This window comes from Periophthalmus magnuspinnatus, chromosome 12 (genome assembly GCF_009829125.3).
Source record: "Periophthalmus magnuspinnatus isolate fPerMag1 chromosome 12, fPerMag1.2.pri, whole genome shotgun sequence".
Lineage (NCBI taxonomy): Eukaryota > Metazoa > Chordata > Actinopteri > Gobiiformes > Gobiidae > Periophthalmus > Periophthalmus magnuspinnatus.
In genome coordinates this window covers 3,413,145-3,430,825 of record NC_047137.1, presented here as the reverse complement: position 1 = coordinate 3,430,825, position 17,681 = coordinate 3,413,145, and the positions used below count along the sequence as shown (strand labels likewise).

Below are 17,681 nucleotides of genomic sequence, written 5' to 3'. Positions count from 1 at the left end.
ATGGCTGCATTTGTGCAAGCCTCTTCTGTGTACACAATGCTGAAAATACACAAATTAAAGTTTAAAAATTTTGATGGTTGGAAGAACACATCTGACCATTAACAGTAAATTATTTACATATATTTCTTAAAATTTTGGATTGCTTTATATATTTCCTCAGTCTACAGTCAATGGTGTTCATAAAACGTTTACATACAAAACGATTCTGGCATTGCTTGACATTGAGCATACACCATGAAAATCGTCACCAATACGAAATCCACTGAAAGAAATGTACATAACAAAAAGCTCACTTCAAGTTTTGTCCGTAGAGGCATCGTTTTAATTTGTTTGGATGTGATTTTAGCTCATACCAGCAGGTGGCGACAGATGACACGTTTGGAGCACCACATGGGAAGTCTGATGTGGGGCCCCTGATGTGGTTTCTGTTTTTAATGACAAACTGCTGCTTTATGTGTTTCTATCTTCATGGATAAAAAAGCAGAAACAATATGAAGCCGTCATTAGAATACATCTGCATGAGTTAAATTAAACTCAAAAACACAGAATACCCAGGATTTGTGAATTTTAAATTTGGTGACTAGGAAGTGAGCCATTTCACAATTGCATCAATAAAAAGAAAAATGGGTGTTGTTTGATGAGGCAGTTCACTGAAAGGAAAGGCGTGCTCTCATCAAAGTGGAAGGTAATTGGTTCCTGCAGGGCACCAGAGAGAAAAGCTTCATGGGAAAATGGCTGCCTCAATGACAGAGCAAAGACGCTGAGTCAAGAGTTTAGAGAAAACTATAGAGAAATCATAGTCTATGGGAGAAATGCAGAGTTTAACGCTTCACTGTGAAATCTTTTGTCTGCCTGAGCCTCTGTAGATCCTTAGTGATAACAGATCAATGGACAGACAATATTGCTGGGTCGCAACAGCGTTTGACTAAATATATTCATGAGACAGGATTAACTGAAGAAAAGCACTGTTTACCAAACACAGAGTTGGGGCCTAAGGGTTTGGTAACAAGATGTCTCTTTTAACATGGTGTCTTTTGGGTTTTTCTATTGCCTACTAGTTAAACACTGGTACAAATATTGTACACATTGTAACCTTTTTTGAGGAATTCTTTGCCATTTCAACTACCTCTCAAAGTTATTAAAAAAATGCATTAACTAAGATAACATACTCCTTTGTTATAATCTGACTAAATAAATAAAAAGACAAGTTTTAGTTGGAGAAGAAGATACAATGACATTTCTTATTTTTCATTATTTTTGCATTGTTAATATTCAAGTTGAATATTGAGATCCAATATTTGCAAACCATTCAAGATTTTATTTGCAGAGTGCCATAGTACTTGTGATGTTGGGTTTTCATTTTCTGCATGTGTGTTGAAGCTTTGTTTGAAGTCCAAAGGAACGGATAACCTAACTTACTGACTGCATGGGGAGGGGGGCTGGACGTTGACTTGGTGGTCTGCTGCTGGTAGAGTGGGTGGTGGGGGGTTGTGACAGGTCGCGGGGGTCAAGGCAAGCAGGGCCCGCCCCTCATCACCTATTGGTCGGTGCCGCTGATGAGCCGCTCTCTGCTTTGAAGCCCAGAGGTGCACAGATTCCACCACGGACATGGGGATTTTAGCACATCGTTTGGAAGACATTTTTGGCAAGATGGTCCTAAAAATGGAGAGGCTGACTGGTACTGGGAATGCAAGCTTTTGTGTAGATGTCCAGCGTGGGCTGATAGTGAGATTACAGACAGGCAGGTGACAGGGCAGCCTCCAGTGACCCTCAGGACAGCAAGGAGCCATGTTAGGACTTACTGTGGAGAGGGAAAAATATATTTGAGTACTTACACAGTTAAAAGCATGTATCATCTTTAACATTAAATAGAGATAAACAGTGACAATAGAGAATGCAGAAATAAAGTTACATTTATATGACGTATACTTCTGTTATCAAATCAGTTACCAAAACACTTAAAATATTTCTGCACTTTAATAAACAATAGAACAGTAGGCTATACAACTACAATAGTGTCACTAACAAACAAAAACACAAAAAGGGGACATAATAACAGCACATAAAATATAAAAAATCCTTTTAAAATAATGACAAAGTGGCAGTGATTTTTCATGCTATCCTATATATATCCTAAAGCTTGCTTGCTTTTGTGTGGCTCAGTGGTTGAGCTGCATTGCATATGCAAGGCAGCTAACCACCCCACAGTCCCAGCATTTTTCACACACAGCCTTGTCCACCAATTCCTGCTGTATTTTTTAATGAACTTTTATTTTTTATGGACTTTGTCTTTTTCAAGATGAAATACCCCACACAAGAGTGCTAAGTGCTATGTCGTAGTCATTATAGGCCTAGCAATAGCAGCAATAGAAAACTATAGTTAATTGGTAGTAAGGATGAAACCAGAGGATGGTGTTTTGGGATAAGTGATGGCTGCATTATGTGAAAAGGGTATTCAAAACCTTTGGAAAGTTCTGAATAGCACTGATATTTGTATACTGATTTTTGTTCTGCTGTAATCACTGTATTCTTTTCTTGAACCAACATAGACAGAGTTCTGTCCAATTTGTATTTAATTAATCTGATCAGTTGGGTTAATAATTTTTCAGGCATTTTTGGTTATGTCTAGCAAGAAATGTTGACACCACAAACTTAACTTGTGTTCTTGAGCATAGGCCCAAATATCTATTTGGCACTTCTGTTATTCAAAACTGCATAAACATCTGCTACAGCTAATTTAGCTAATTTCTAAAATAAAAAGGTTATTTTTTTCTCCTAAATATGTTTTTTTTTTTTAATTTGATATCAATAACATCTGGCATCCTCTGTCAGATCCTCTCAGTCTTTAACACAGGTTAGACACAGGCTAGACTGAAAGCCCACCTCTTCTCCCTGGCATTTAACACTAGCAAGATATATTAGTGTTTTATTGTACTGTTCCTCGGTATGGTGCTATCTGTATTGAAGTTTTGTAGCTGTTTTAAATGTGTTATATAAATAAACTTGAATTGAATAGAATTAAACCGTTTGAAGTGCATAATAAAGCGTGCCCTGCTGTCTAAATGTTTGGGGGTCGTTCAGTCTTTAAATTAAAAGGATGTGTGAGGGACTGGCCATGATTGATTGTCTTCCTCTCTTCTTTAATCATGTATTGACCTCAGATTTTTCCTGAGACCTTGCTGGTGTTAAATTTATGTAATGGCCTGTTTTTTACCTGCACTGTTCGCCCAGCAGCATTGGATTTAGCGTCGCGGTGTTGGGAGCGGGCAGGGAGCGGTACGATGCACGGCGCGGGTCATTTGCACGGTGCTGGTATTTATTGGCGGTGGCCCCTTCTCATGTTAATAGCAGGAGAGCGGTTCCTTCTTTCCCTGCCCTCCTCTCTGTGCTGCAGCCAACCAGGCGTCCCGGGCTTGTTTAAGTAAGGCCCTGTACTGCCTGGGCGCGGGTGGATCCCCTCTGGCCCTTTGCCCTTCGACCCTAGTGCATTCCGTATGTAAAGTGAGGAATTCTTCTGAACTTCACTTAATGGCGGTAAGTTTTTCATGCTTTTGGACTCTTGCTCTCAGGAGCTGCTGAATGATCAACAGAAAAGTGACTATATGCGTTGCTCCTGTGTGATGAGGTTTGTTGTTTAGCACTGGTTGGTTAAAAATCAATGTCTCGCTGGAGAGGATCAGTGTGCGCAGCTTCAATTGCCTCCTTCAATGAATCCTCTGGGATCATGACTAATTGATTTAATGGCGGATGTGAAGCAGTGGATGTGTGGAGAGGTGGAGGAAGTAGCCTACACTTCTTGAACCGCCGCCACAGCGATGCGTAATGAAACCCAGACGCACAAGTAACGAAAGGGCATGGGGAGTGGAAGGTCGAAAATTATGTTAATATTTCTGATAAGCTATGCAAAATATGTTATATAGGCTTCTTTTGCAGCGCATCATGGGGTCCATCCCGCCTTTTTAAACAGGCAGGGAGTGGGGAGCCTTTCAAAGAGAATCAAAGAGCCACGGTGATACCTGTATTTTTTAAATACAGCCAATGATTTTAAGACACGTCATGTATGAAATGGTATATATATATATATATATATATATATATATATATATATATATATATATATATATATATATATATAATCAAATGGCTTGCCATGTCACTACTAGTCTTCCCTTCAGTGAGGAGATATGAGCAAAATAGACTATCCATCATGAGACAAATGACAATTACACACCCATAATTACAGTATGCCTAACAATAAGGCCAAATACTCTATTTCTTCCATTATATTGATACCATGGATACCAAGTGCTGTAGTTGGCTAAATGACCATGTCATTGTTGGACACAATATAGGCACTTGACCCGACTATATGTGTTTTAAAATTATACTTAAGTCTAAAATGCATAAAACCAAAAATGCATAAATTAATAAAAGTGATATGATAAAAAAAGAGCATATCAGATAGGCAAAGTACAGAATGCATAATCTTTTGCCTTTATCAAAAGATTTTCAAAAATGCAAGACATTTTACCTTGTAGTTAAATCTTACCTATTGTAGAATTTTTTATGAAAACAAAAGATGGTCATTGCTTTCTTTAGCCTTAGTCGATGCTTTCTTTAGCAAAAACCTTATAGTTACAAATTACTTTTTACAATTATTGTATTAAAATGTGTGGCAAGAAATGTTTTATGCAGAAAAACTAAAGCTTTTTTATATATATATATATATATATATATATATATATATATATATATATATATATATATATATATATATATATATATATAGCCAAAAAACTGCCCATGTTTTGTTTTACACAATCTTATTCAGGAGCTTTCAGACCTGGACCCTCACATCTGGATCGTATCATCACTTTTTGAGTTGATTATTAGGGACTGCTCTCTAACAAAATTAGGAAAGTAGTTACAGTGATCCAACAGTGGTGTGAGATGTTTCTGTTGCCCTATTAACTTCCATAGTTTTCTGTAACAGATTCTGCAGTTAGGATGGATCAGAGCAGAGGACTGGCCTGGACCCTGTACCTGAGCACGGAGGGGATGGAGACCACAAAGGTGAGGGTCCTGTGCTGTTGCTATAGGAGAGTTGAGTGTGCTTTTGGAGACAGAGCTGTTAAAAAAAAGAGCTGTGCCACCCACACAGCTGGAATGTCATGCATGCAATCCATAGAGTCTGTTTCAAGAGGGGGGCGTAGGGGGAGGGGCAGGAGACAGAAGACTAGGGCTCTCTCCTTGCTCCCCATGGGGTCCTTTGCTCAAACCATGGTTGTATCTTTCACATAAACACAAGAGCAAAATGACAAAGTACACGTTGAAATTGTTGCTTATAGCACGCAGCCATATCTGTCCGGGCTGTCCTGTGTGTAACTGTTCAAAAGGGTAAAGAGTGGGGGGGGGCAGTGTGCACATATAGATGCGAGATGAAGTGATGGGGGTTGGGGGAGAGGTTAAAGGCTACAGGAAGAAAGGAGGTACGTTTTCGGACGCTGGGAGGTTTGTAGAAAAAAATAGAGAGGAGAGGGAACAATACGGCCCATGTTTAAAAGGCTTTTTGGAACAGTCCCCGGGACGTCCCACAGGCAGCGGCAGCAAAGGGCCCCTGCAATCAGAGCGGGGGCCGTATGGGACCCCTCACCAACCCCAAATAGTATCAAGAGTTTGACTCCTGCCCAACACCTCAGCTCTCCCCTACTGATAATGCAAAATTATCAGCAGTCATTGATTTTAGCTCAATTGTTTTCATATAGACATTTAAACTTTCAAACCTTTTTGTAATAAGTTTTTATAACTATATTTTTTCACTTTTCATGTATTTTATGTGTATCCTTACCATTTACCAATTGTTTTATTCTCACACTTCCAAAACAAATTATTGAAATGATTATATAGAATTATGTAAAAATAAATATATATTTTTAATTCCAAACATCTGCAACATGAAAATTCAATAAAGCTTTTTTCATAGTTCATAACTGCTGGAAATTAACTGATGAAGTTATAGCAAACAACAAATTTCACATAAATAAATGATACAATAGTTCCTTTTTAACTCCAAAATATTTTTATTTATTTAAATTGTTAAATTTTCCTGCATAATATTCTACAAAGTAGTAAGTTTATAATGCCCACATACATAATAACGGAAACTAGTTCAATAATAGCATATAAGGCATTTATTAATTTTAATTGAATAAAATGTTTTAAGTAGTAACTATTTCTAATGCTTTAGATTTGTTTTAAATGTTTACATTCAGTCATAATATCTTTATGCTAATTATGTATTATTTAGTTGACACAATTACATTTGTCTTTAAAAAAAATTAAATAAAGTCAAAACATTTCTACCTAGAGTAAGACAGTGAAACACAAATCTCTGACTGTTTCAGTGTCCCTCGATGAAAAGGCTTATTAAGTAAAGTGTAGCCTCCCTCTTATTACTCCTTACCGGGCTGGGATAGGAGCATGACAGCAGGAGAGGTGTGCAATAGTGTTTAGGTCGGCTGATGACGCTGTATAATTAGATGAGTAAATGTCTCAGATCTCTGAGCTAAACTGTGTGTGAAACTCTGGCGTGTCCCAAACGGGACCAGCAGACCCCGCCCCCACATCAAACAGCTTTCTTTGCGACTGGCTGCACAATCAGATCCTCCAGAGTGGGGAGTGGTGGGCTCTGTCCCACTGGATAATGCCATTACTTCAGCTCCTCTGGCCAGGAATGCCAGATTTCACAGGCCGCTACATTCTGCTCGGGTGTCAATCAAAGCTCCGAGGTGTACTCTGGACCCAGGGCTACCACCCGAGGGTGCAACCACATCTCCAACCTAAAGAAAAAGTAGAACAGCCGAGGAAAGGGTTAAGAGGAAAGGGAAACTGAAGGCTTTCAAAATTATACATATGATCAAATCATAATCAGTGTTTGGCACGCATAATTTAGCCTAATAATAAAAAAATTAGTAAGTAAGTTTAGTAGATTTAATTCCTAAATGCCCTTTAATTTTTATTTATTTTATTTTTTTACCTCATTTGTAGTCTACATGTTTAATAGTAGGGAAACACAGATTGGGATGAATGTCCCATAGCAATCTTCCAATTGTATCTGATAAAACAAAATAGGCTAAATTAAATTAAACAGGTATATAAATAAGACCCTAATGAGGAACTAAAGAAAATGCACACACAATTCCTCTACTATTAAAACAGTTTGAAGCAACTTTGTGGCCTTAGCCTTAACTGAAAGCTTATTTTAAATGGACCAGCTGACAGTAGCTTGTATTTACTTTATCCTGAATTGAGACCTGTTTTAGCAGCATGGTTTCTCCCCGGCACTGTCCAGTGTAATAATTAGTTTGTTACAGGGTCTGAGTTCAGAGAAATTTGTGAATGGGACACAGTTAATCAAGTATTCGCTGCGCGCCGTGACGTGTCGCTCGCATCCAGCCAATCTGTGCGCTGCAGTGAACGTCCAACACGCCGCTCACAAACCAATGGATGGTCAAATAGCAAAGACTAGCGCAGGGAGAGGCCAATCAGCGGGAGGCATGCAAACGAGGAATCCGCTCCGGCAGAATGTCAAGTAGTCAAAGATGGAGTCCGGATCTGGAGGCCGTGTGGAGCACTGCAAGCCTTCTCCTAGCTATTCAGGCGGCGATGTCTTTCAGCTCCGATTGGCAAGCTCTCCTGGAGCTGTAGCGCAGAGAAGCCATGAACCAGCGCTGCGATTGGTGCGGTTTGTGCGTAACGCAGCTTTTCTTTGTTTTATGGACAACTTTTTCCTTTGCTCTTGTGCTTGTAACGGATCGTCCCTCCCTTGGCCACATACTATTCGTGCTGGTGGAGAGAGAGGGGGTCTGCCCGCTCCACTTGTAGCCTGCTCGGGCTCCGCTGCCAGAAGCAAACTTGGAAGTTGCACAAGGATCGAGTGCTTATTACCACACCGATGAGAGTTGAGGTTGGAAGCTCGCTACAAAACTTGACGGGGCCACGGTGCATGCATTGTGGACACCCTACGCACCCCATTGCATCGTATATTTTCTATGTTCTCGTTCCTACCGTGCATTGCGTTTCTGTATCTTCATTTGAACAACTACATGTTGTTCCTAAGCTGTTGTGCAATCTAACAAGTCGTCAGTATAGTAGTGTGAACTGGTAGAGCAGAGCGTAAAAGGCCTAGAGGCCTGTCAATAACGTATAGGGTAGATAAAATGTGGAGAACAGGTACATTGTGTACATTATACATTGCATTGGTGCTATTTTAAGGGTCTACTACGTAGAATTGGTTCAGAAAAAACACCCTAAGAGTGCTCCAGAAACCTTAGTCTGCTGCGTTTTTTCTTCGCTCTAATGGTATAGATTGTGTAGGTTGTGTAACAGCGCAGTAACTGTGCAAACTTGCAAACGAACACTATGCTTCAAACGTATTTTCTGATATTTAACTGTGACTTATCAGCACCAAAGTAACTTTACCAAAGTTTGATGCAAGAAAACACTTGTATAACGACAATTATGCGTTTTTGTCTTTACTGGTTTTGCTGCTTTAGGTGTGGACAGCCTTTAGCTCTCTCTCAACCCCCCTCCCTACGCCCAGCCTCCCATTTCCCCCCAAATTAGAATGCATGTCATTCACTGTAGAGAATGGTATGGGCCCACATGCTGGGAAATTCCCATTCTCCCAGGGTGAGAGTAACCAACGCTGTTTAATTTAGGAAGTTTATTTAACTCCAGTAGGCAGGACAGTGGCATTTGTCAAGTCTTTGTAAAATCGGTTCTCTGACTTCCAGCTAAAGGACTTCTTAGAAAAGTACTCTTGTGGAAAAAGACGACCACTTCCATTGGGTACAGAGGCAGTGGAGATGGAGTGTTGTTGTCCAGCGCCCTTTTTCTGTTGCACTACTGAACATTGGGGTGAGCAGTGCAATATTAAAAGGGCATTGGCTGATCAAACTGAGACTAAATGACTGCCTTTAACCCATCCCCATCTCATCATACCTGTTAGGGCTTTTTATGTAAATTTTACTTTTAGTTTTTAATGAAAACAACTGTAAATAAAATGCATTTAGTATTCCCTAATTTTGGATTTCAACAAACAGCTTTGTGGCTTATTTAAGGGTAATTTGACTTTGTCAGTGAGGAATGGCCGTCCCTGCGTCCACGTGCTGACACATGCTGAGGTCAGCTGCTTTGACAATGTTGCACTACTGTACCATCCATTCTAGCAGTGCAATAGTATTGTCATAGCATTTGGCCTGAGCTTTCTCTGATCTTATTTTATCAAAAGAGTGAAAGTTTTCTAATGAGCCACTACTAGTGACTGATGAGTGATAGCAGCTGGTGGCACACAGCAGAGCCTCCTGCACTGTTTACTTAGGCCTGTATTTACAGAAGACACTTTGTCCACTTTGCTCACTCAAATTTAAAGTGATGCACCTTTATGAGCTACATACCACATTGCTGACATTTTTCAACCTACATTGCTAGTAGTCCTCCAGCACACACCAAGAATAGAAAAAGTCAAAACAGGACCATATCCAGTGTGTCTCAAGTTACAATTTTAGCTGTATAGGTACAGGGGTGGGTGTCCTTTTGCTTTTCAATTAAATAAAAATGAAAGCCACATTAGCGTTATTGATTTGGAGGAAATTTATGAATTAAACTTGTGAAGGGTATATAAATGTGTGTGTGTGTGTGTGTATATATATATATATATATATATATATATATATATATAGCTGTACAATTGGTCATGTATTTTTAGCAGAATAATCAAAGTCTATAGATATCTTACTTAATAAGTCAGATAATAGTTCTGTCTGACAGTCTTTTGTGAGGACAGTGTCAGTGCATTCTCCTGTGTCCTCACCTGTGTGTGTTTTGTCATCAAACTGACCACTGGGCGGGGGCTGTGGGGGGGCTGAGAGCATCCTTATGGCTGCAGTAGGTCGAGGGGGGAGGGGACCTCAGGAAAGAATGTAGGAGCAGGCCTCTCTGCTTTCTTTCCATCTTTTCCCTCTGTTCCATTAAGTGTCAACCTTCAACAAACTCCTGTTTGTCTTCATGGAGACCAGTGAAGCATTGTTGCTGCAAATGTTCAACCAAAGTCCGGTTGCAGTTACACTTAAGTAATTATTAAAAACATGACAGGAAGTGAAGCGGACTAGTTGCAGCTGTTCAGGTGATCTGACTCCTGCCTAGCTCTAATAAAGACCTTTCTAAGTATGTAAAAGCTGAGGTTTTGTAAGTAGCGCAGTCACTTGACTTGTGTGAAATTCAGCCCAGCTAAAGAACGTGACTTGTTTAGGCTTGCTTGCAATGCTTGCTGGGAAATGGTGGAATGTGTGGAATGGGGGCCGGTTATCTGAGCACAGAGAGCAGTGCAGAGCCAACATGTCAGCGGTGCCTCACACCAGTGTTTCATGTGAGCGATGCACAGTGACATCTGCAGCACATTACAACCACAACTCCACTGTACTATGGCCCAGGCCTGCACTGTGTCTTCAGGAGCACACCTCAGGCAAACATAGTAAAGATAGGAACACTAACTACCACAAGGCCTATAGGTGTTGCTGTAAAAACATGCTGTCTGAGTTTTTTCTTTATATATATATATATATATATATATATATATATATATATATATATATATACACACACACACACACACATTGGAGAAAATCACTTCTTTGTACACTTGTTTCACTTTTAAACTGCAAGTATTGGTACTTTGGATCAGATTGTGTAAATATGCATTTGAATATCCCTCCCCAAAAAAATCAAATTACTGAATGATTCATGACTGTTAACTTGAACAGTTAATCCTAGACCTGTGCAACCAACTAACTTAAAATTTAGTTTTCAAAAGAAGATTTGATTTGTCAATGCTGGTATTTCCACTAATCTGGTTGTGTAGATCTGAGGCAGAGCTTTAAAATATGCGTACAAGTTGTACATTAATATATAACTACAAAATAATATGGCTTCTGATTTTAAAACAACAGGCTTTCCTTTTTTAAAGGATTGTTCCAGGTGCAGGAGGCTTTTGGTACAAGGTCAGAGAAATAAAGACCTTTCAGTGTAATTGAAATAATCAAAGCAACTGGTAAAATGTAGCAAGTACGCTCCAGCATTCCAACATTGGTCCATCACTTGGTTCATAAGGTGGAGCCACTCTCAAAAATTAGACAAGCTAGTAACAACAATTATCCACGAGAACAATATAGTGAGGGAAGAGCTAAAATAGTCCTAATTGAGGAAATTAAATCACCCTGGAAACAGGAGAAGGTGGCAGTGTGTGCAAGGGGTATATCCTCTCAACCTGACCTGCATTCATCCAGAGCAGCGTCCACCCGTCAGATTTATACACACAAACACACACACACAGTAGTTAACTTCCTCTAATATTTTACCAAAATATAACTTTAACAAGTGATGCAGTGCCAGCACGGAGGCAATCCAAATTTTACACTTTTTTAAAGAAATCGTGTTTTTCTTTCCATTGATTGTGAGAATAAAATGATATAGTTAATCTTACGTTGCCCTGCTGGTCTGGCGATGCTTATTTTGTATGTTCCCATTGCTTACGGAGAAGAGTGCAGAGATTTAGAAACAGAAAATTCCTGTGCACTGTGTCCTGATAAAGTTTAGTCTCAAGGAGCAGGGCTCTCGGAGGCACAGGAGATAGCACAGATGTCTGTCTTCCCACAGCCCAAAAAGAGAAAACAACAATGATTCAGATGCATGATGCGGTACGAGTTTTATAGAAATTTAATGTTAGGTATCATTTACATTCATTTCGCATTAGAACGCAGAATACTGTCCCGAGTGGGATACATTGCCACCTGGTGGACAAGACGCAGACTGCAGTACAAGGGCTAATATGGGAGACTGTTAAACACACAAATAAACACAAATATAAAAAGCCATTCGCAATACAATTCTTTGCTTGTCAGTCCTCTGTATTACTTTATTAATCTTTCAGTCTATCTGTAGATCAATCTAAAACAAGCAAGCACATTTAACATTATTATAGTAGGCTAAATTTTAAAACATAATTTTGTAACTTGGAATTGTCGTTTTGGGTGGGAGCCCATGCCCAGCAGAGGGAGCTATTTGCTTTCAAACTACTTGCAGATAAACTAATGGGATAATAGTATTAAAGACATTGCTAACCTATATGCCACTGGTGAAAGAGAGGCAATTGTATCTTTAAGCTGTTTGCGGGGGGTTGGGGTTAGAAAATGTAATGTAAAATAGACTGTTCTGTTTATGTTGTAGGCTGCTGTGAGTCAAGATGCCTCAGAGAGAAGATACAAGTTAGAGCTCTGAAGAGTCAGGAGGGTTATCTGCAGAGGTCAGTTCATGAGCCATCTAAGAGAAGATGAAGGGTGATGAAGAATGAAGTACTTTAATTGAGCTGTATGTGCTTTAGCAGGGCACTCACCAGGACAGGAGGGGCCAGGAAAAGGTAGTTGAGTGGATAGAAAAGTAGGTTGATACAGCTGGTAGAGTATAGATCAGCATATCTTATTAGCTGACTGGCAAAGAGGGTCTGTCTGGCTCCACTCCGCAGAAGGCTGCCCATCTGACTGTAGGCTATGTCCATTCTGTAGGTCAGCACCTGACAGCACCAAGCAAACCACACAATAAATACAGAATTCAACTATGCAATGTTAAGGCATCAAAACAAAGGTTTTGAAAGCTTTCAGTTGTATTATCGTTTCAATTATCATTCAAATACATTTTTTTTTCTGTCATGGATGGAAAAAAAACTGACCTTCATTCTATACTGAATGGCAAGAATCTCTGGATCTGTGCTGTCCACGTTTCTTTAAATGAAGAAAAAAGAGCACATTAGATTATGTCCCCTTGTTGCATTATCCTGTGGCAAATACTCTGAAACCAATGGAATATTTTATGTAGTGGTAACAATTCAAAAAGACAATGGCTGAATAAATAATCAAGAGTGTTCTTACTTGTGAAGCTCTGCTAAGAAGATGTCCAGACGCTTGAGCTCCTCAAACAGACCTAACGCACACACACACACACACACACAGATTAAATGTAGATATATTCTATCCTTTAATTTTAGTTTGCTCTTACCTCTCTTCTTGTCCCACACCTCCAGCTCTTTACTGAGCTCAGGTACCACCAGAAAAGTTTTCCAACCCTGTCGCTTCTTGGATTTGAGGATATCTCCAAAGATATGGTCTCCAACATACAAGATGTCCTTCCCCTGGACATTTAGCAGATCACAGATTATGTCGGAGGAACCTAAAGGCGCACATGTAATATAAATAGGAATTTAAGAAGCCAGAAGTTCAGCTGTACTTGGTTTGCAGAGTGAAATAAATTGAAGTAGCATAAAGTTACTTTATGCATCCAATTATGGCTGTTAGTACCTCCTGAATACACAGTCCCATGGTGGAGGTCCCCTGTGTAGGTCCCAATACGCAGTTTTCCTGTGTCCTGTGTGAACACATTACACATCAGATTTATGCATTCTGTATAGACATATAATATAGATTTAACTCTATTCACACCGTGTCCACTTGTCTCAGAACTGTCCCATCTCCAAAGAACTGTGGCTTCCTTGTGTCCACAACAATGAGATCAAAGTAGGAGCGCCAAGGTTTTTTGGGACTGCCAGGCTAAGAGAAATATAAAGCTATGCAGTTGACTTATCATCAAACACTAGTACATGTTATTGTAATTGTACTTTTCTTACCTTAACTGTGGACTCTAATAGGTATTTCATAATAACCTGAATAAACACTGGAGGTTAGATAGAACTTTGAATTAGATTGGATTTCAGCTGTTATAAAGAAAACTCACTTCTGTGTAACTGTAGTCACTGTTTGTTGCCAAAAACACTTTGGCCACCTCTTTAATTCTTGTTAACAAGTACGGAAGATTAGGCTGAAAAAAATATATAAAATAAGTAAACAACTTTGAAAAATATATCCAAAGACTAATGACAGTTTACTCACATCTTTTTCTACATACTTCTCCAAATTCCTAATAGTTGTGTCCTTAAGCATACCCTGAAATTCAGTTGATCACATCATCATATAAGTTTTGGGCTGAAATATTTTACCCTAACATTCTTTCTAAAATAAAGATTATAAAATCACTTTGTCATGAATGTAGTCCATGGCATCTCGGACATCCTGATACATACTTCTGAAGGTCATCATCAGATCGCCATGTTGGAAACCTGTGGTGAGGCTGCAGTTCACACCAGTCCAAAAACAGATGTTTGGTCCATTATTTACAGTTTATCTTCATAAAATGTGTAAAGGGTCAAAGATCAAATCAGCTCACTGACTTTTCGTATCGGGTGCATCTTGTGAAGAAGTCCACAAGGCAGGAGTAGATGTAAGCCTCTGGAGAGTTAAAAACAGGTCGTTGACATAATCCTAATTTTTTACACTGCTAATACTTAACATTTTAGATACACTACAATAACCATTATATTGTAAGAGCAACTGCCAGCACTTTTTTTTTTTTCATTTTTTCCAAATGAAAGTTTCTTCAGGTTGAGAGGTAAAAAGGTTTTTGTACCAATTAAATATAGACTGGCAGTCAACCATCACTGTCATAATGGTTCAAGTTAGATGTTTCTTATAACTTATAAAATTATAAATATCAGACTTTTGCCAGTGTAGGTCAGATTTGCAAAGAAAATTAAAATTGTGAAATATTTTGGAGCTTTACCAGACAGATTGAAGAGCGTGCTGAGATTGTAGAAGCGATCAGTGTCATGCCTCTGAATAAACTTGTTTGGATAATATTTTTTAATGTCATACCTGGAAAACATTTGAAAACAACACTATTTAATAATAATAATGCATTTGGTTTATATAGTGCTTTTGTATACAAAAGAGCCTTAACAGTGCATTATTCATTCACTCTTTGCACTTGTGGTGCAAAGCTGGCCTGGGGTAAACTGAGGCAAAGTGATGCTACCAACAACACTCCGCATTCATTCCAGTGTTTTGCCAAAAGACACAACAACATTTTTCACTAAAGACACTGCTGGCCCACTGTTGCACCCGTTTTTTTTAGTGGTCTCCCATTCAAGTACTAAGCAGACCCAGCTTCTGAGATCTGACAAGATCGGGCATTTTAAAAAGGTATGTCAACAAACATTGAGTTACATTGACATTAAATTAATTAAAACAACACATATATAAAAATACAATGCAAATGTTTTAAAATGTGATGTGCTCATTTACCCTTTGAGAAAGTAGAAGCCGTGAGAACAGACTAGAATATTCCCATTTGAATCCACCTTGAGGAGATTTCCATATGTTGTGTCAATCACCAAACCTCTGGTGGAAAAAACAATAATTATGACACTTGAGTAATTAGCAGTTGTGCAAAAAAAAAAAAAAAAGTACTCTAGTATTGGTATTTGTGAAAGTACAGAGTACCGTGTGGGAAAGCTGGGGTCATAGGTGTAGCGCAGTAGATCATGAGGATAACCCATACAAACCAGTCTATCTCTGATCATCTCAAAGCCCATGCTCTCAAAGTCAGGTGACTTGTAAACTGTTGAAGCAAAAATATTTATTACAATCCATGTGCAATACAAGCGCTACTAAAATACAATAGTATACTTTTGCTTTATTTACATACTTGCCAATGTGTAGTCCATATCAAAACCATAGCATTTGATGTTTTCTAGTGTCAGACTTCTGTTCACAAAGATCCTGTGAGCGATCCCACAACACAAGACACATTATGAAATTGCAGCTAGCTTTGTAGCAATAGTTTGTAATCAAGACCATAGACTCTAAAAGTCACAGTTTGTGCTAAGACGTGTCTGCCATGGTATTTTCTTTGAGGCATTCACAGAAATATCCAAACTATCAGTTTTTGAGTGTGGCAGAGTTGCATAGCAGATCTTAATCCAACGAGCCATTGCTGCTGAGACTGGGTACAGCAAGACTGTGTATTTTAGTTTATTTTCTTTGCTGACATTAAGGCTCTCACTGATGATGTAAGTGCAGTCCATGTCCATAAAATTTCACCTGTTAGAGGGATTCATAATATAAAGACCAGAGCCCCACCCCATTTGCCCTTGATGTTGAGGAACAAAATTTGTATGCGCCATTAAAAAGTGTTGAGTCTCTGATGAGAAAGAATTCCAGTTTATCCTGGATGTCTATGTTTGAGAGGTGACATGATGAGGAGTCCCCAAAAGCAGATGGTTTCTACTTGATACAGTGCAGCAGACACTATCTTCATATGAAGGGCTTTTTTCGTCTATGGAACGATGGATATTCAGGTTGTGTAGGGGTCAAACAGCAGCTGACCGAGGAGATATGTTTAGAGAATCCCTCTTGAACCTTCCCTGTTGGCTGGGTTGTTCAACAGGGAAACGCTACAGCTTACATTCCTCAATTGACCAGGAACTTCTTTTGGGAACTAGGCTACTGTTAACTGACCTAAATCAAATTGAATATACTTGGTGATTGATCATAAGGGAATGAAAAAAAATGAAGCATCATTCCCCCCAATCCTTTGGAAACACACTTATAGAATGAAGAAAATCTTGCAACTTCTTTTGACTTTTAAAGACATTTGGTCTTAAAATTGTAAATTGAATTTTCAGATTTTCTTTTAGCAACATTTAGCCATAGTTTCTCAGCTGTCTGTGGGAGTGAGTCTGGGTGGAGGCTGAGATGTTATCATGACCGCACTTTCAGCCCTTCCACTTTGTAGACTGTTAAGTCTTTTTTAAAAGCTGCAGCATGTGCTGGTTGACTGCACTGTTGTTACTATACAGTATCAGTGTCACACATATATTAACAACCACAATTACTGTAAATAATTCATCTATGTGCTCTTGTTTTGCTGCGCTATAAACAGGAACTTTTAAGGGGCCATCTTATTGATAGGTTAAAACCTGCCACAACAGATATAAAACAACAAAAAAGAATCTCTCTAACAACAGCCATATTGTTTATCAAAGCTGTTCCTCTATATCCATTTGGCTGCATGAAAAAGACTCACTTTTGCTGGTAGTCTCTCTTGGTCCTGGGCTCCTCAGGAGACAGGCTGACATCAGTGTCTGTTGTAGCCATTGCAAGCAGCCTGTTAGCTTTGTTCTAAAGAGTGCTGTTGGTCATTACTGGTGCTTGTATCTCCAAAAATGTGTTTTTTCCTGTTTTGGTTGCTGTTTCAGGCTCCTCCTTAAATCCTCATGGTAAGTCATAGCCCGTCATAGCTGTTCAAGGGGTTTTAAATGTGAGAAGATTGTGTTATCAGAGACACACACATGTGACAAGGCTGCACGTTTACGTAAGTATTAGGAGTTCACCTCCGGTCTCACTTTGGAAACCTTGCTGTACTCACGAAGAAACCCTGAAATCACTGGATGTTTGTTCATTGACAAACATCTATTATTAATAATATCTATTTAATTGCCACACTAACACATTTTACACTTTTTTCTTTCCAATACAGAATTTTCTTGTAATTGCTTTTAATTAGTGGCTGGGCTCTGTTTGTAAGTGCATCTATGATGATGTATTTTGACACTGAATGCAAGATGCAGCTCTACTGATAACTATCTGTGGAGCCTGAGTGTACATACATAGACTGATAACCATGGAGACAAGACACAAGGACAAACATAACACTGCATTTCAGCTACACCTCTTGGC

The 17,681-nt window shown here is 39.1% G+C and overlaps 1 protein-coding gene across 1 annotated transcript; it reads right to left on the bottom strand.

Annotated features, from left to right (window-relative positions):
* Nucleotides 1-11,750: 11,750 nt before the first annotated feature.
* nt5c2l1 (5'-nucleotidase, cytosolic II, like 1) lies at nt 11,751-17,248 on the bottom strand. Its single transcript, XM_033976148.2, has 17 exons — nt 17,029-17,248; nt 15,649-15,722; nt 15,444-15,561; nt 15,246-15,341; nt 14,725-14,816; nt 14,336-14,393; nt 14,142-14,235; nt 13,998-14,051; nt 13,843-13,926; nt 13,736-13,771; nt 13,551-13,658; nt 13,410-13,476; nt 13,111-13,281; nt 12,984-13,035; nt 12,785-12,836; nt 12,452-12,628; nt 11,751-12,378 (listed from the first exon to the last, which is right to left on the bottom strand). The coding sequence occupies exons 1-17, from the start codon at nt 17,097-17,099 to the stop codon at nt 12,325-12,327; spliced, it is 1,458 nt and encodes a 485-aa protein (XP_033832039.1). The 5' UTR covers nt 17,100-17,248; the 3' UTR covers nt 11,751-12,324.
* Nucleotides 17,249-17,681: the final 433 nt, after the last annotated feature.

Coding starts and splice junctions, on each gene's coding strand:
- nt5c2l1 (XM_033976148.2), bottom strand. CDS start 17,099: ATGGCTACAACAGACACTGATGTCAGCCTGTCTCCTGAGGAGCCCAGG. Junction 13,477..13,550: donor TTCTGAGACAAGTGGACACG/GTGTGAATAGAG, acceptor GTGTTCACACAG/GACACAGGAAAACTGCGTAT. Junction 13,282..13,409: donor TGGGACTGTGTATTCAGGAG/GTACTAACAGCC, acceptor GTGCGCCTTTAG/GTTCCTCCGACATAATCTGT.